The sequence below is a fragment of the Hirundo rustica genome, chromosome 7, assembly GCF_015227805.2.
Source record: "Hirundo rustica isolate bHirRus1 chromosome 7, bHirRus1.pri.v3, whole genome shotgun sequence".
Lineage (NCBI taxonomy): Eukaryota > Metazoa > Chordata > Aves > Passeriformes > Hirundinidae > Hirundo > Hirundo rustica.
Window position 1 is genome coordinate 11026704 of NC_053456.1, and position 14474 is coordinate 11041177.

Consider the following 14474-nt stretch of genomic DNA (forward strand, 5'->3'; position numbering starts at 1 on the left):
GTACTTCACATGATCCATCTATATCAACAATGGAACCTATCAGCAACTACACTTGCAGCAATTCTTCTAAGTTATTAGTAACATGCTCCAATTTATACTTATATTGTCCAAAAGCCTGAATGACAGAGAAGGACTCTGAAATGCCAAGTACAATGGAAACACTGAAGAAAATCTTCTCCACCTGTTGGATTCACTCGGCCATTCATGTTTTTACCAACTTCTAGAACAACCTGCTTCCTCTCTGTACCCACTTCTACATCTCTCAAAATAAACCCAAAGGCATTTCACAAACACCTCCTACACGAAAATCTCAGGAGAAAACAAGTTCACTTGGAGTCACGTCCCTTCTGTCCCAGTGACCTTCTACGTGAGCTAGAGGCATCCAAAGGTCCCCTGAAAGTAAAACCAGCGTATGCACACAGTACCAAGTGACAATCCAGGAACTCCAAACATGAAAGCTGCCATGCACGATTCTGTTTATACATGATGTATAGTTGATTTTTTATGGAGAACAGTTATTAAGACATTTTTATATTAGCAAGGTCCAATTTAGTACTTGTACTCAATATTCATGACAATTTTGTCAGACTGCATTAAAGGATTTAATCTCAAAATTCCCAGGTGGAAGAGAAAGAACTATCAAATGTCTCAGAGAAGGAAACCAAGATGCATGATTTAGAAGACGGCAATAAAATAAAGAGTTTGGTATTCAGGAAAGGAATAACTACTCTTACAAATAAAAACTTTCATGGTGTCAACGGAAAAGCCAATCTTGATTAAAACCAGAATCTGATTATTGAAGTTTTCTCTCTACTTCATAATGCAATCACTAGAATAACATTGCTGTGTAAATTTAATTTCAGCAAAATAAAGTTTCTAAGATTGTCTATGCAACCCACATAAGCATATAATTTTATAAAAAATTACCAAGAAAGAGATTACATTACACTTTTACAAGTAGTAAGTCTCATCTTCAAATTCAATATAAAACCATTTACTGTATTCCAAAAATTAATGAAAAATATCACCATTCTACTCAATTTGTTTAATGTAAACTATTGTAAAATATTTCACTCTTCATTGCCTCTTCTTGCTTATATGGGAACATAATGAAGACTGACATATATTGCTTCTAGGTCTCAACTTGTAGCTAGGAGCTTAAGAAAACCCCCTTGGTGAACCAGATGCAGGGAATTATGTAAGCTTTTGATTTCAAGTTAGATATATAAACATCCTAACAGTCCTGTGTGCTTGTATTTACAGTTCTCAGGAAATGAAACACTCAAGGCACAAAATGTACATAAACACTCAAGCATCATGTGATGAATTGTAGCTAATTTTAATCATGTAAACAACAAGGGTCCAATAGCACACTGAAGTAATTTCCCATTTAATTTCACTCTTATTAAATCTCTATACATAATTGCAATTTAAACAAGGACTCTCTAATCCTATTGCTAAAGAAAATGCACCAAATAAGACAGGTGTGGCTCCATGGCACACTATCTTTTTCCCTTTCTTAACTGAGAAACCAACCAACACCTCTAATCCTACACATAGAAAAGAGTTTTCAAACCCACCCAAAATGGCACACACTCAAAAGTGACATATGCAAGTATAATTCCTGATTTTCAACATGCACCCATCCCAGAGCAGGACTAAGAAATATGACAGATGCCACCACTGTCCTTACACAGCACCCAGCCAAGGTGCATGGACACCCCCAAGGGTGCCCGAGGGCTGGCACAAGTCTCCATCAGCCAGAGGAAGTTGGGAGGCAGGAAGAGGAACGGAGCTCATTCCCCAAAGAACTTTCAGCTGTGATATGTGAACCTCACTATGCATCTGAAAATGAATGTATTTTTGAGAAGGACAAGAGCTCAGCAACACCACAAAGTAGCTTTCAATTTACACAGCTTACAGATAAGGGCTAAATCCAGGCTTCCTCCAGTGCCGCAAAGGCCCTTTAAAATAGGGTTGAACACCCTTCAAAAAATGTCTTCTCTGAGCCTGTTCAGATCTTCAAGTAAGATATTCTTTGTGATGGCTCGTGAAGACCATCACTACCTTCCTGATGAAAAATCATCCTCGACTTCATAAAATCATGATCCCTGTAGATCCACAGAAACATGGGCTTAAGTCAACCAAGACTTTTTGTCATGCTGCTTCTGGCACCAAGACCCCTTCTGGGTCACCCTCTAGGGAGGTGTACAGTTGCCAGCAGTATTCCTGGAGAGCGAGAAGTGACATCATCTATGCACCTTTCCCTGTTCATGCATTTCCTGCCATTCCCCAATTGCCTTGCTTGGGTTGGCTGCAACCAGGCCTTCAGAAGCAATAGAGGAGATAACCTCAGCAGGCCAGAAGGAAAAAGGTCACCAAGGCCAAGAAACTTTTTGAGGTTAGACAACCAAAAAGAACTGTAATTTCTCCCTCCCAAGAGGGAGGAGTTCCTCTTCTCCTTCTGTACAGAACTGAAGAACAGAGCTTATTTAGCACACCTTTCACTAAAAACAAACACTGCTGTCATCTCTTCTCAGGACCCTACACTTCTCTGAGAAGCTATAATGGAACTGGATCACAGAATCCAAGAAATGCTTCTTGTAACTATTAACATGCCTATTCATTTCAACTTCCAATTAGCTAAGAAGCAGGAAAAAAGAAGAAAAAAGTGACCAAACTTTTACAACCAGCACTGAAACAAGGAGCAGGTGCACAAAATGCACAGCAGTAGTCTGGTATGGATACAGATTAATGCTGTGAACTATGTGCTGCTATCAACAAGGAAAAACCAAGAAGACCAATACTTCTGAACTTCTTCTGAAACATCGTAATAGAAAATCAGACTTAAGTGACAGCAGGAAGCTACTTATCAGTTAGATTTACCTCTGACTGTGAAGTACAGGACTATGTAACAGCACAATCTCCTCTCAGATTCTGACATGCCTCATCTACAGTGTCATACTTCTGATACTTGCCAGGTTTTACATGTTGACACTTCACAAATACATTTTTTCCCTGACAGCTCTTTTACTAGCCAACTCCAGTGACAGATGATTGAAATCAAAGAGTAAATGGTGCAGCTTCTCCAGAGTAAATCTGGTGTAACAGCAAGCAAGTGAAATACTGCCCTTGCAAGATCAAGTTTCAAACAACTTTACAGCTTCAAAGCAGTAGAGTCAAGATCCTCCTGGACCACATGTACTCCAAAGAGCAGGGTAACTCCCCACAGCATGCCTCCAGTGGAAGTGTGCCCCATGGCCGACTCGGGGCTCAGCAGCTTTCCTCTCTGCTCCACGATGAACCAAATAGCAGGACTCCACCGTCACTTCCAAAGTGAACAGCACCACATTCTCTGTGGGAATCACCCAGACTCAGAAAACAGCATGAAACAAACATCAGAAAACAATCAGGGCCCTCACAAAATCCGCTGATCAGGAAACAACTTGCTCCAGTGCCCATACGTACTCCTTACACACACAGCCAAGTGAGCTGAGGTGCTCTGTTCAGGTTACCTACCAACAGTCTCTCAATAAGGAAAGCAACAAACCAAGAGCAAAGGCGTTGTTCATGTCTGCACCTCCAATGAACATGGGAATTCAAACAAACAAACAAACAAAACCCTCCAAAGCAATCAGTTAAAGAAAATACCTGTATACATACTCTCATCAAAACAACCTATACGTGAAACCAAGAAATCCCACAACTACACTACTAATCACATTATAAAAGAACAAAATACTAAAGTTTCTTTTCCCATGAGTCACTTCAAAACTTTTCTAGTATTATTTTGCATTGCTCAGGATCAACTTCATAGAAAATGTAGAAATAAAAATACAGACTCAGCTCTCCAAGCACAGGTTCACATTTACCTTTATTTCCTTCATGCCATGAGCAGTCAGTCTTCACTGTACAAACCAAAATAACTTACTTTAAATTTAAGATAATTAACAACACTATTATATATCATTTGAGACAGATATTGCCAACTTAAGTCTAAATTGCTTGAGAGAAGACTGGATGTACAGCCACCATGGACCCATTTTGAGAATGTACTTTCAGCCCAGTAAATTTTATTCCCCCAGTGCTTCTTCAGTTTTAGGAAAAGCAACTCCAATTTTGAGATAGGCCTTCTCAAATACAACTTCTCTCCCTGCCTGTTTTCACTTTCCCTTCCTCCTCCCCTCCCCTTCCCACAAATGAGCTATTAATTCCTAAATAAATGGAATAAGTAGCACTTAGGATCAGGAGCCACAAGGGTCCACTGGCGCCAATCTCCTGTTTAGAAATCTGTTTAAACAGGAGTTAAAAGAAATCAGTTCAGTGGATTTAGGCCCAAAAGCCGAAATTCACAAACGTAGGTACTTGACCTCACTGGAGTGGTCCCCTGGGTGACCACAGAGGAACCATGCAGACCCTGGAGAAGTTCTCCAGAGACAAACACCATTTTCATAAGTTTGGTAGCGAGATGCAACAGCCTGAACACAAATTAGGAAACGCTCCCTGGTACTCCTCTTTGAAACACCAAAGTGCAACTTCTAGGTGTTCCCTGTCTTTTTATCTCCATAGTACAATGAAAAGAAATCATGTCCAGCCTGCTTTTAAAAATGAAGAACCTGTTTCAAGGTGCAATGGCCAGCCTGAGCAATAACATTACTTGGTCCAAACATCAATGCGTGTTTGTCTAACAGCTGGTAACCAGAAATCACCATCTCCAGGTCAAACAGCCGGATGGCAATGCCGGACTGGAGCACACTCCTACAGACCCACACCTCACCTGCGACGTCAGATGCCCTAATTCCGCTTAGCTTAAGTATCTTCCTCGTGTATGGACTCTGATGTGCCTTCGTTTGGGCAGAGTACCGAAAACAGCAGTCATGATGCCTTTTAAGTATGAGCCAACCCTTTTTAAGGCCAAGGCCACTGGGCTGGAGTGTCCCCGGTCTGGCCACGGGACAGCGGCGTCGGGGGACACGGCCACGGCGTCCCCGCCTGGCCCGGGGGAAGACACAGGAGCGGGTCGGGGAGTCCCGAACCCCCGGCCCCGCCGCCCCCGGCCCCGCTCACCCTTCTTGTCCATGAGCCACATGAAGAAGAAGCAGGGCGCGAAGCCGATGGGCCCCCAGAAGACGAGTAGGGCGATGTCCCAGCCGCTGAAGCCGAAGGCCAGGCGGGCCGAGTTCTGGATAGGACCCCAAGTGTTCCACACCAGGCCCTGCGCGAAGCCCAGCAGCGAGAACAGCAGCAGCACCAGCCATCGCCGACCGTACACACGACCCGACAGCGGCGGCAGCCGCCCCGCCGGGCCCCCCGCCGGTCCCCGCGGCTGCGGCCGCGGCTGCTGCGGTGGCGGCGGCAGGAGGGGCCGCCGCTCCTCCGCGCTGCTCCAGCCCAAGCCCATCTGCGGGGGCGCTGCCCGGGGTCCGCAGGGGAGGAGGGAACGGGGCCGGGGGAAGGGACACCCACACTTCAGCCCCCGAGCGCGGCAGCGCTGCCCCGGCCCGGCACTGCCGCATGCGCGGTCGGGGAGGGCCGGCGGCCGCCTCCTTCCTCCGCCGGCGAGGGGAGGAGGGAACCAGCGCTGCGGAGCGGAGCCGGGCCCGCCGCCCGCGGGGAGGGAGCCGCACCGGCCGGCAGCGGGGCCGGGCGGGACGGGGAAGGCTCCGGGCCGCCGCCCCGCGGGGAGCGGGGCGGAGGAGCCTGGGACAGGAACGCGGCGGCCCGCAGGCGGAGCCGCCCGGGTGTCACCGGCAGGGCCGGGGCGCTCCGGCCCTCACGCTGCCACCGGCTCCGCCCCGCCGCGGCTCCCGGGCCGCGCTGCCCCTTCCGCTGCCGAAGGCGGTGCCGAACGAGGCCCGCCCGAGCCGAGCCGAGCCGCCGGAGCATGGCCGGGGCGCTGAGCTGCCGTTCTCCCGCACCGGGTAGGTGCCCCTCGCCCCGGCCCGCCCCGGTCCCCAGCGCGGCTCCGGGCCCGGGCCGAGGGCGGACATGGGAGGGCGAAGCGGCGGCTGAAGCGGGGCTGTGACCGGGCCCGCCGAGCCTCTCCATCAGCTCCTCCTTTGACACGTCCCTCTCGGCCGCGGGGCCCTGGCCGCAGTGTGGTGGTACCTTCGCGCAGGGAGGTGCTGCAGCAGGGCATCCCTCGGGTATCGATCCTTCTAAAGGGAGAAGGAAATGGCTTTGCTTTCGTGGATACAAATCAACCGCGGTCCGAATTAGGAGGAAAAAAAGAGCAGGGTTCAGATACAACATGCACTGAAATACATTTTAAAAATAATTCGGGTGAATATACCATCATGTGGGGAACACTATGCTCATTAGTATTATCATTTAAATAGATTGAAGTACATATTCATTAGATTAGGCTATGTGAGAATTTATCTGTATATCGACCATCTGCACTTGTCATAAAATGAATGGCTCGTATGCTGCACAGTGCTTCATCTTCCCTAAAAAATTGGGTATTTCAGTGTGGTTTGATTAGGCATTCTGTCACAGATTGGAAGTTGGCTCAATAAATGCCGATGTAATTAAGTGGGGAGAGCTGAACAGTGGGAGCCACACAGACTGGTTTTAGGTCCAGTGTCAGTGTCATGACTGTTGATGTGCTGGGCAGTGCACAGCTGAATTTCATATGTGGCCCTCATCCCACAATTTTGCAGCCAAAACTACAGACTCCCATGAAGTTCTTCTCAGAACATAACAGACATCGCATTTTGTTTAGTCCACACAGCTCAGTTTCCTAGACTGAAGTGCAAAAAGGAAATCAGCAGAACTATGATCAGCAGAACTATGAGCAAAAGAAAATTATATTTTGTCTACAAAAGGTCAGGAAAAATAAAATTCACATACAAATAATAGGGGGACATAGAGCAAACTCAAATCTGAGGCTGCTGTGTACAGCTGTAATGACAAAAGTACAGTATAAACATAGGGTGAGATTCAGACTTGCTTGTGACTGATGTATATTCTGGTAGTGTTTTGGGGCTCCAAATAAGATTAATTCCCCATTTTACTAAGTCTTTTTCATAGATTACCACCTCAGCATAGTTTAGTCCATGCCAAAATGTTCTTTCAATTTAAAAAGGGTATGTTACTACTATAATTTAAGTGAATTGCTGGCATTCATCCAAAGACAAAGTGCTGCTATTTGCAGAAGTAAACAATGTGAAAAAGTACTTCTCTCTTTGAACATTTTTCAATTAACTGTAGTAATTGTGGAGGTTTCATGGTTCTAGCGGCAGGAAACCCATGCAAAAATAAGGCAAGTGGGGCCTTGTGATGTCCTTTTAACTGCAAAACTTGCCTCATGCCTCGTATTATCTGCATGGTCAGATGAAAACTTGAATATAAGCAGGATAGCTTTTTGATAATTTATCCAAGACACTTCATCCTTACGGGTTTCACGATATTTTGACTCTTTCATGGGTCAGTGAGAAAGAAAATTCTGAGAAACAGCAACAGACTAAAGGGGCTGTTGAAATAGGCTCAGAAATATCTGAGTGTATCTATTATTGATTTAATGATGATTTAAATAGTTTATTTTAATTTCTTGATTTGAAATCGCTCCATCTTTTCATAGCTTCACAACCCATATGCGCATCTTCCAGTCACGGCCTGACCTTTTCTGTTCCAGCTATTTAATTAACACAGTGTAATATTCTGTGTGAATTATTCTTGTTTGCAGGATATGGTATCGCTTAAATTTGTTAATGTAAAGGAGCAGTGTATTGTTGATAAACTGTTGGAAACCAAATTAGCTTTATCTTGCAGCTAGCTGATTGCATTATTTCACTCATGGGTGTAATACTCCTCTGAAAATGCTAATTTCACTCTTTCCTCCGTGTGGTGACATTTTTACTGTTCTCATTACTGACATTTGTAATATTTGAGGTGGGGAAATTTTTCTTGCTTTAACCTCATAATAATCTAGCTAAAGAGTTTTGAATATTATCAGAAGAAATGTGCATACATTCAGGCAAGAAGAAAGGTTATTTTCTCTCCTGGCCCATAACTTTCATGTCTATAGCAGGTCTTGCAGGGACAGAATGACACCTAGATCCAAAACTGTGATACAGATGCCCATGCAGGTACTAATTGCCTAAGCACAATAGTGTGTCCAACTGAGGTGTTTGTGTGACCGTATTCATGCCTGTCTGCCCGTGTCTGACCTAAAACATACTGGAATTCATCTTAGGAGGAGTTGGTTGTCTGGAGCTCTGAAACACTAGTGACAGACAAAAATTACATGGCTGAGGCTGGTTTTGCTTCCAAGTGCTCTTGCCATCCCTGAGGCAGGCCTAGTGGATCTGCTTACAAGTTGGCACCTGCAGTGTGCCGATTTAAGATTGGCTTATTAATATAAACTGAGGCTTTGATGAGTCTGTTACAACCTTGAGGTATCTGGAGAGTCTAGTTCAGCTAAAACACATCTGTCATATAATGGTTGTGCTCAGCAGCCTGGGAGAGCATCCCCCCAAGGGGCAACCCCCAGTTCCTAGCACATTAGGAAGTGCCTTTTGCTCTTTCGTGTCACCACGGTTTTGACAGGTTTGCTCTCCATGTGGCATTCTTCGGAGAGATTCAAAGAACTTCAGGAATCCCCTCGGTTCTTAGGCCTCTCTCCCAACAGCTCCTAATGTCATATATACAATCTTGTCCTTTCTTGGGTCAACTCCTGCCTTGCAATGTGACAAGCAGAAAGTGATTGCAGACCTTGTAAAAGTTAGAAGCATTTTGGCACAACATGGGCAGAACCCGAAATTAATTCAAAGATTGAAAAGTGATATTTGGCAGATTCTGAAAATTCCTTCCAGCATCTAAAAAAAGTTCTCTTTACCAGGGATTTCCCTCAATTTCCAGACTTCAGCTGGAATTGTGACAGTGCAGTTTCAGAGCTGCCATAAACAACACTGGTGTAGCCGGGAGCTGTAATGGGTGTGTTCTTTACACCCCATCTTGAAAAACACCTCTGAAGGGGAGCCTGTGAGGTGTGAGCAAATCCCATTCCTCCTTCCTCGAGTTTTGACATCCTTTTTCTTCTAGTTGCTCAGGAACAGGTTGGTTGAAATCTGCTCTGTTTTGGGCTTGGTTTGGGCACCTTCCAATCGGTGTATTCAGTAACTTCCAGCATATTTTCTTGCCTTTCTTTTTCATCGAGAAGTCTGTAAACTCCAGCTCTGATGTCATAGAATGATTTCTTTGTCCTTCAGGTTTTACAGTGTTTCCTTCCTTCTAGTACCAACAAGAGGCAAAAATACAGACCAGACACATTTTCAGCTTATGAAAGCTGAACAATTCTTAAATTCAAACTTCAGTGTTTTCCAGTGGGAAATTTGTTTAGGCCTTTTGCTTGCGGGGTGTGTATATTCCCACTGGGAAGTGACCATTGTAGCGTAGATGATTCCAGGTTTATGGTGAGCCCTTTGTAAGATTCTCTCGGGAGAGGTGGCATAGCTCCTTTCTCTTGTGGAGTCTACCTTTGTGGCTGGCTAATGACAGACATGTCACTCGATTCCCTGTACACCACACTGTAGGTTCTTTACTGCACCTCTAAAGAGGAATATGCAAAAGACACATCTGACTTGGGCTTTGAGCACATTTAAATCATTTTGTGCTCCATTTCTGTTTGTTCTGCCATTCATCACCTACTTAATGATGAACATGTAAGTAATGGTTGTATCTTCTTTGAGGGGGAGGTAGAAGCTACATGATGTCTTTTCATCAAGGTAATTGTGTTGGCTACTTCCCTACCTCACTTAGCCTTCAGGCTCCATGTCTTAGACGTTTTACAGAGTTTATGTTGGATCTCCAGCTTCAGGAGACTACTGCCCCTATGATGTCTCATTTTATTCAGGGCTACCATATGCAGTGACCGCAAACGACATCAATGGAGTATTTTATACCCCAAAGTTATGTTAAGGAAATTCAGTTTCAAAGACTGATGGTTTCCTTTCTTCCTGAAAACCTGAGAATTATACAAATGAACTGAGTCATGGGGATGGTGGAGGATGTTAGGCTTGAATTGAGAAATACAGGGTGAAAATCTCCACTGTCTCCTTGTGCTAGGACTGCCTCAGTGCAGCTCTTGTTGCCGCTGATGCCAGCAAGGAGAGATAGTCATGGTGCTCTGGTACTGGTTTGTCCATTGTGTCTCTAGTGCATGTGTTTCTCATTTCTTATCAGACTGTGCCATTGTTCTCCTGTTGTCTTACATCGAAGCAGCAAGGGGTAACTTAATTACCTCTTTGCTATAATTAACAATGTAGACATTAGGGAGTTTGTTGATCTGGTCACGTTTTGCTGTCATACAGTAGGTAGGCTGTGAGCTTTGCAAATGAGTCGTCTGAAGACCTGATTTTCTGGGTCGGTGTTTGGCATCAAATCCATATTGAAGGACATAAAGCTCACAAAATGTTGGTTGTCTCTTTGAGAATGTGACCTTATCATGTAATTCCATATAGAAGGAAGAGGCTGAATCTATTATTTCTTTGTCTCTTTGTGTCAACAGGGACATATATGAATAAAGTTTAAACTATTCTAGGGTTTGTGATCACAGATACAATGAAATTCTTGGGAGTAGATAGAGTAGCATGAGATTTTGGGTTTTGTAAGAATATTTTTTAAAAGAGCAACGGTAAGGTAGTTTGGATGTCATGGTATAAAAGTGCGACTTTAATCTTTTGCAGTTCTATTATTTTGCTAATGTTCAGAGAGTTATCTTAAAATTCTGTGTATTATGTGCTTTTGAAGTCTGGACATAAAAGACATCATTCCTTCTAATACTAGTATTATATCAGACAGATATAGTAGAGTGATGTTAATGTTTAAAAAGAATCTAAAAATATTGAAACTCTTCTACCGAAAGGACTTTTCCATATTTACTGATAGGTTGAAAAATACTGAGTTTTGGTTGATTTTGCAAATTCAAAGCGACAGCACTGTCATAGTTTGTTGTATAATTAAAGGTCTCCTTCAGTCTCCAGAAATGCAGGTGCAGCTGATTATAACAGGAGTTCATGGAGGTCTGAGTAGAAACTTGGGCCTGTACTCCTTGATCTTCTCTGATATTTAGTCTTGAAAGAAAGAAAGAAACTTCTCAGGCAGTTGTAATTTGAAAAAGAAAAGAGAAAGGGATCTCTGGAGGGAAAATGCTAAAGGTATGTTGACAACACTAGCAGCAGTTTGTTGTATTACAAAGTTGTGAAATATGAGCTTCTATGTAAAAAGGCTGGGCTTTTTCAGCTAAAGAAGAGTTTATTTTATGTTTAATAGTTATATTAAAAAACAGAACTAACATGAACTAGATGTTAAAATTGAAAATTAAATTAGAAAACCTTGGTAGTTCACAGTTTTGAAGGCTGTTTTGGTCAAGTATAATCCTGACATAATATCAAAGCAATATTTTTACAGTCTGTATGAACCCCAGGATTCAAAACACACTGTTTTGTTGGTGAAAAACTGTAAACAGTTTTTCACCAACAAAATTCATGTTGCGGCATGAGAACCTTTATAAACAGAAACAGCAATTTGAAGCAAAGATTAAAGGCACTTTTGGTTGTTTTACCCATGCTGAAAGAAATGGAATTATAAACAATGGCATAATAGCCATACTTTTTCTTTAGTATTCCTATAATAATGGCAATTCCTGAATCTAATACCCTTATTGTGCATTTCAGAAATGGTTCTTGAGGTTCACATGGTGGGTCTCTTTCAATTTGATAATTTATGTAATTCAAAAACTTCTTTTACTCTTTGAAAGTATATTTTCATTCTGACAATTAATTATGCCTCTAATTGACTCAGTCATTAATCGTAATTTGTATCCTGTGCAGTATAATAGTGAACAAGGTCATGTATACTACCATCATAACCACTTTGTGGAGCAAATTCAAAAGGCTCCATTGTATTAATTACTATTTATTACAATGACTTGTAGAAAAAACATGTATTTTGAGAATACTATTGACTATTTACTACAAAAGCTTATGGGAAAATACTGTAAATGAGAAAATTTGGTTTCTTTTGTTGTTGCCATTTTGAAGTTCTTGTCAGTCAAGTTTGCAGAACTGAACAACAATAAAGTCACAATTGGTTACAGTTTCTGACAGAGAATTTTATATGGTGTATTCATCTGTTTAAGAGTAGTGCTTTCATACTTGCTACTGACAAGGGATAGAAAAAGAAATACAAATAAACTTTGCTTATAATATGATTTTTTTTTTCTTGGAATACACACATTAACTTCCTGACATGCCAGTTCCCTTCCTTCAATTATAATGTTATATTAGTATTGAATTTTGTATTAAATTTCGTGTGTATTTGGAAATGTCAGAAATGCGTATCAGTGCTGGTGGGCTACTGGGAAGACATGGTTTGGTTACTGAATGTACTCAGTAGCAGGTGTGTAGAATTTACACACCATAGACTAACAGAAAGGTGGAATTCTGGCAGCCTAGCTTCAGGAAGAATAGTCTATCTTTTGATATCATGGTGGAAGGTTTTGGTCAAAGACCATAGTCTTTTCCTTCAAGCATTTTTTCTACTGGAGGAGACCAGAGGAGCTGAGGTCATTTGACATTGAGTTCACTTGCTGGAAACTGGCATGACTGCATTCTAAACCTGCACTGCAGGATGGAGGAGAGACATCCAGGCAGAAGCTGGCCAGAGGTTCAGGAAAAGCTTTTGAGGAGGAGCCTTAGGGGATTTTGGGTGAAGAATTTCCTAAACATATGCTTGAGATGATGCACTGTCATTTAGAGCAGCAGCGGGAAGTCCTTCCTGGAGCTGTGTTCTGGGCTCAGCCCTTACTCCCCCCTTAGGGGTCTTGCAGCAATTCCCTTGGCTTTATCAGATGGACAGGATGAGGTTTGGGCATGTCCCCCACTCCTGTCGTCTTCCATGTCTGAAGTTTCTTCAGCTTCCTGTAAGAAAAACCATAAGATGCTCAGCCCTGCCACAGGAGCACTGGAAAGTGAGTCCAAATTCCTCTTTTAGCCTCTTTCTTTTGTTTCTTTGGCTGCCCTCCTTTTGCAGTAACAGATGTGGAGAGAAAAGAAGGGTGTGTTAGCTGCAGACTGCCAGGGTGAGCTGCAGGTCATGTGTGTGCAGACTGGTCTGTCCTGAGAGTCTCCATGCACCTCTCCTTCAGTAACCAAAACATCTGCAAATCTAGGGTAGCTGCCTGCTGGCTAGGTGTGTTTACAGTATTAACATTCCCAGAGTCAAAACGAATAGCACCACCAATAGCTGGCTAGGATATAACACCTAGATGTTGGTGCATTTAGAGGCGTTCTGTTTGCCCAGAGGAGGCTGACTGTAGTGCATAGTCTTGTAATCACATGCAGATTATTTAAAGGTTTTGTTGGGTTTTTTTGGTTTTTTTTTTTTTAAATTTACTGAGTTAATGTACTGTAAAACCATTAAGTCTGACCTCCAAACCAAGTCACATACATTTGGTTTGGGGAGTTTGCTCATCCTCCCCCTTACCTTTTCTTTTCCCACTCCTGGTTGTTGAATAGTTAAGATTCTGGAGGTCAGGTGATTTCTTGACTCACCTGGCTGCTCTGTATTTATGTATTCAAATTTTTTTTTTCTTTTTCTTTTTTTTTAATATATATATTTTTAATAAAATAAGTAAGGAAAAGGGAGCATTACAGATTTGCAAGAAAACAATTTGATGATGCATGTACCAAATACATTACCAGGATTTCCTTGTACTCCCTATTTTAGAAAATAATTTTAATACCTCTCAATTAAACCTCATATTTAAGCAGCAGGGTGTTTTGGCAGAAGCCAACTGCCACGCACTAATGAACTCTTATAATTTGCTAAATTATTTTAAATGAATGACAGTACATTTAGCTTTTTAATGACAGTACATTTAACTTCTGAACAACTTTGATCAAGTCCACTTTTAGTAAGACTGCCTGCTGTGCTAAACTCTTAATTCCCAAACCCCACTCAGTTATTCAGAAAAAATGTTAATCAGAAACATTAAATTATTTTCTCTTTCAGAAGCATGAAGTCTGCTGGAGAGTACTTGGCCAATTCATTACTTTTCTTTTACCTGCTCTCAGTGCTAAGTCTGGATGAGGCTTAATGTTTGACAGTACTTTGTGTAAAGACAACTGGAGGGCTTTCTTTTTTTAACTGGGAGATCTCTGTTTTGCAAGGTGTTGCCTTTCTAAACAACACCTATGTTTTTTGCCAATTGTATAGGCTGCCACAGTTACAAAGCTTGAGCTAAAACTTGGTTCACTTCTTCAGTTCCTGGTTGGATTCTGTACCTGCCTTAGGTAAAGTCAAAACATGAGACAAATTATTCCTGCTTCCTTTTGTACTGTGAAGTCGCACCATTTGTTGAGCCTGAGAGAAAGAACTAAGCTGAAGTATTTCTTTTCTCTTGTGGATCAGAGTCCAACTGAGAAAATGAAGACTCCCACAGAGCTTTTCTTTTTGAAGGGAATAAGCAT

At 42.6% G+C, this 14474-nt stretch overlaps 2 protein-coding genes across 5 annotated transcripts in view; one reads left to right on the forward strand and one right to left on the reverse strand.

Annotated features, from left to right (window-relative positions):
• Positions 1 to 5416, reverse strand: part of SLC49A4 (solute carrier family 49 member 4) — a 70724-nt gene extending 65308 nt beyond the window's left edge. The window contains exon 1 of the mRNA XM_040069539.2: positions 5068 to 5416. Within this exon, the coding sequence (XP_039925473.1) occupies positions 5068 to 5401 (334 nt within the window). The 5' untranslated portion in view covers positions 5402 to 5416. The remainder of the gene's footprint in view (positions 1 to 5067) is intronic.
• A 407-nt stretch (positions 5417 to 5823) lies between these two features.
• The window catches only part of HSPBAP1 (HSPB1 associated protein 1), a 38302-nt gene continuing 29651 nt past the window's right edge, over positions 5824 to 14474 (forward strand). For 2 of the 4 annotated variants that reach the window (XM_040070211.2, XM_058421401.1), the window contains exon 1: positions 5824 to 5921. In XM_040070211.2, the coding sequence (XP_039926145.1) occupies positions 5885 to 5921 (37 nt within the window). In that variant the 5' untranslated portion in view covers positions 5824 to 5884. Of the gene's footprint in view, positions 5922 to 12939; positions 12974 to 14474 lie in introns of those variants that run through there. The other 2 variants (XM_040070214.1, XM_040070213.1) reach the window with 2 other exon arrangements.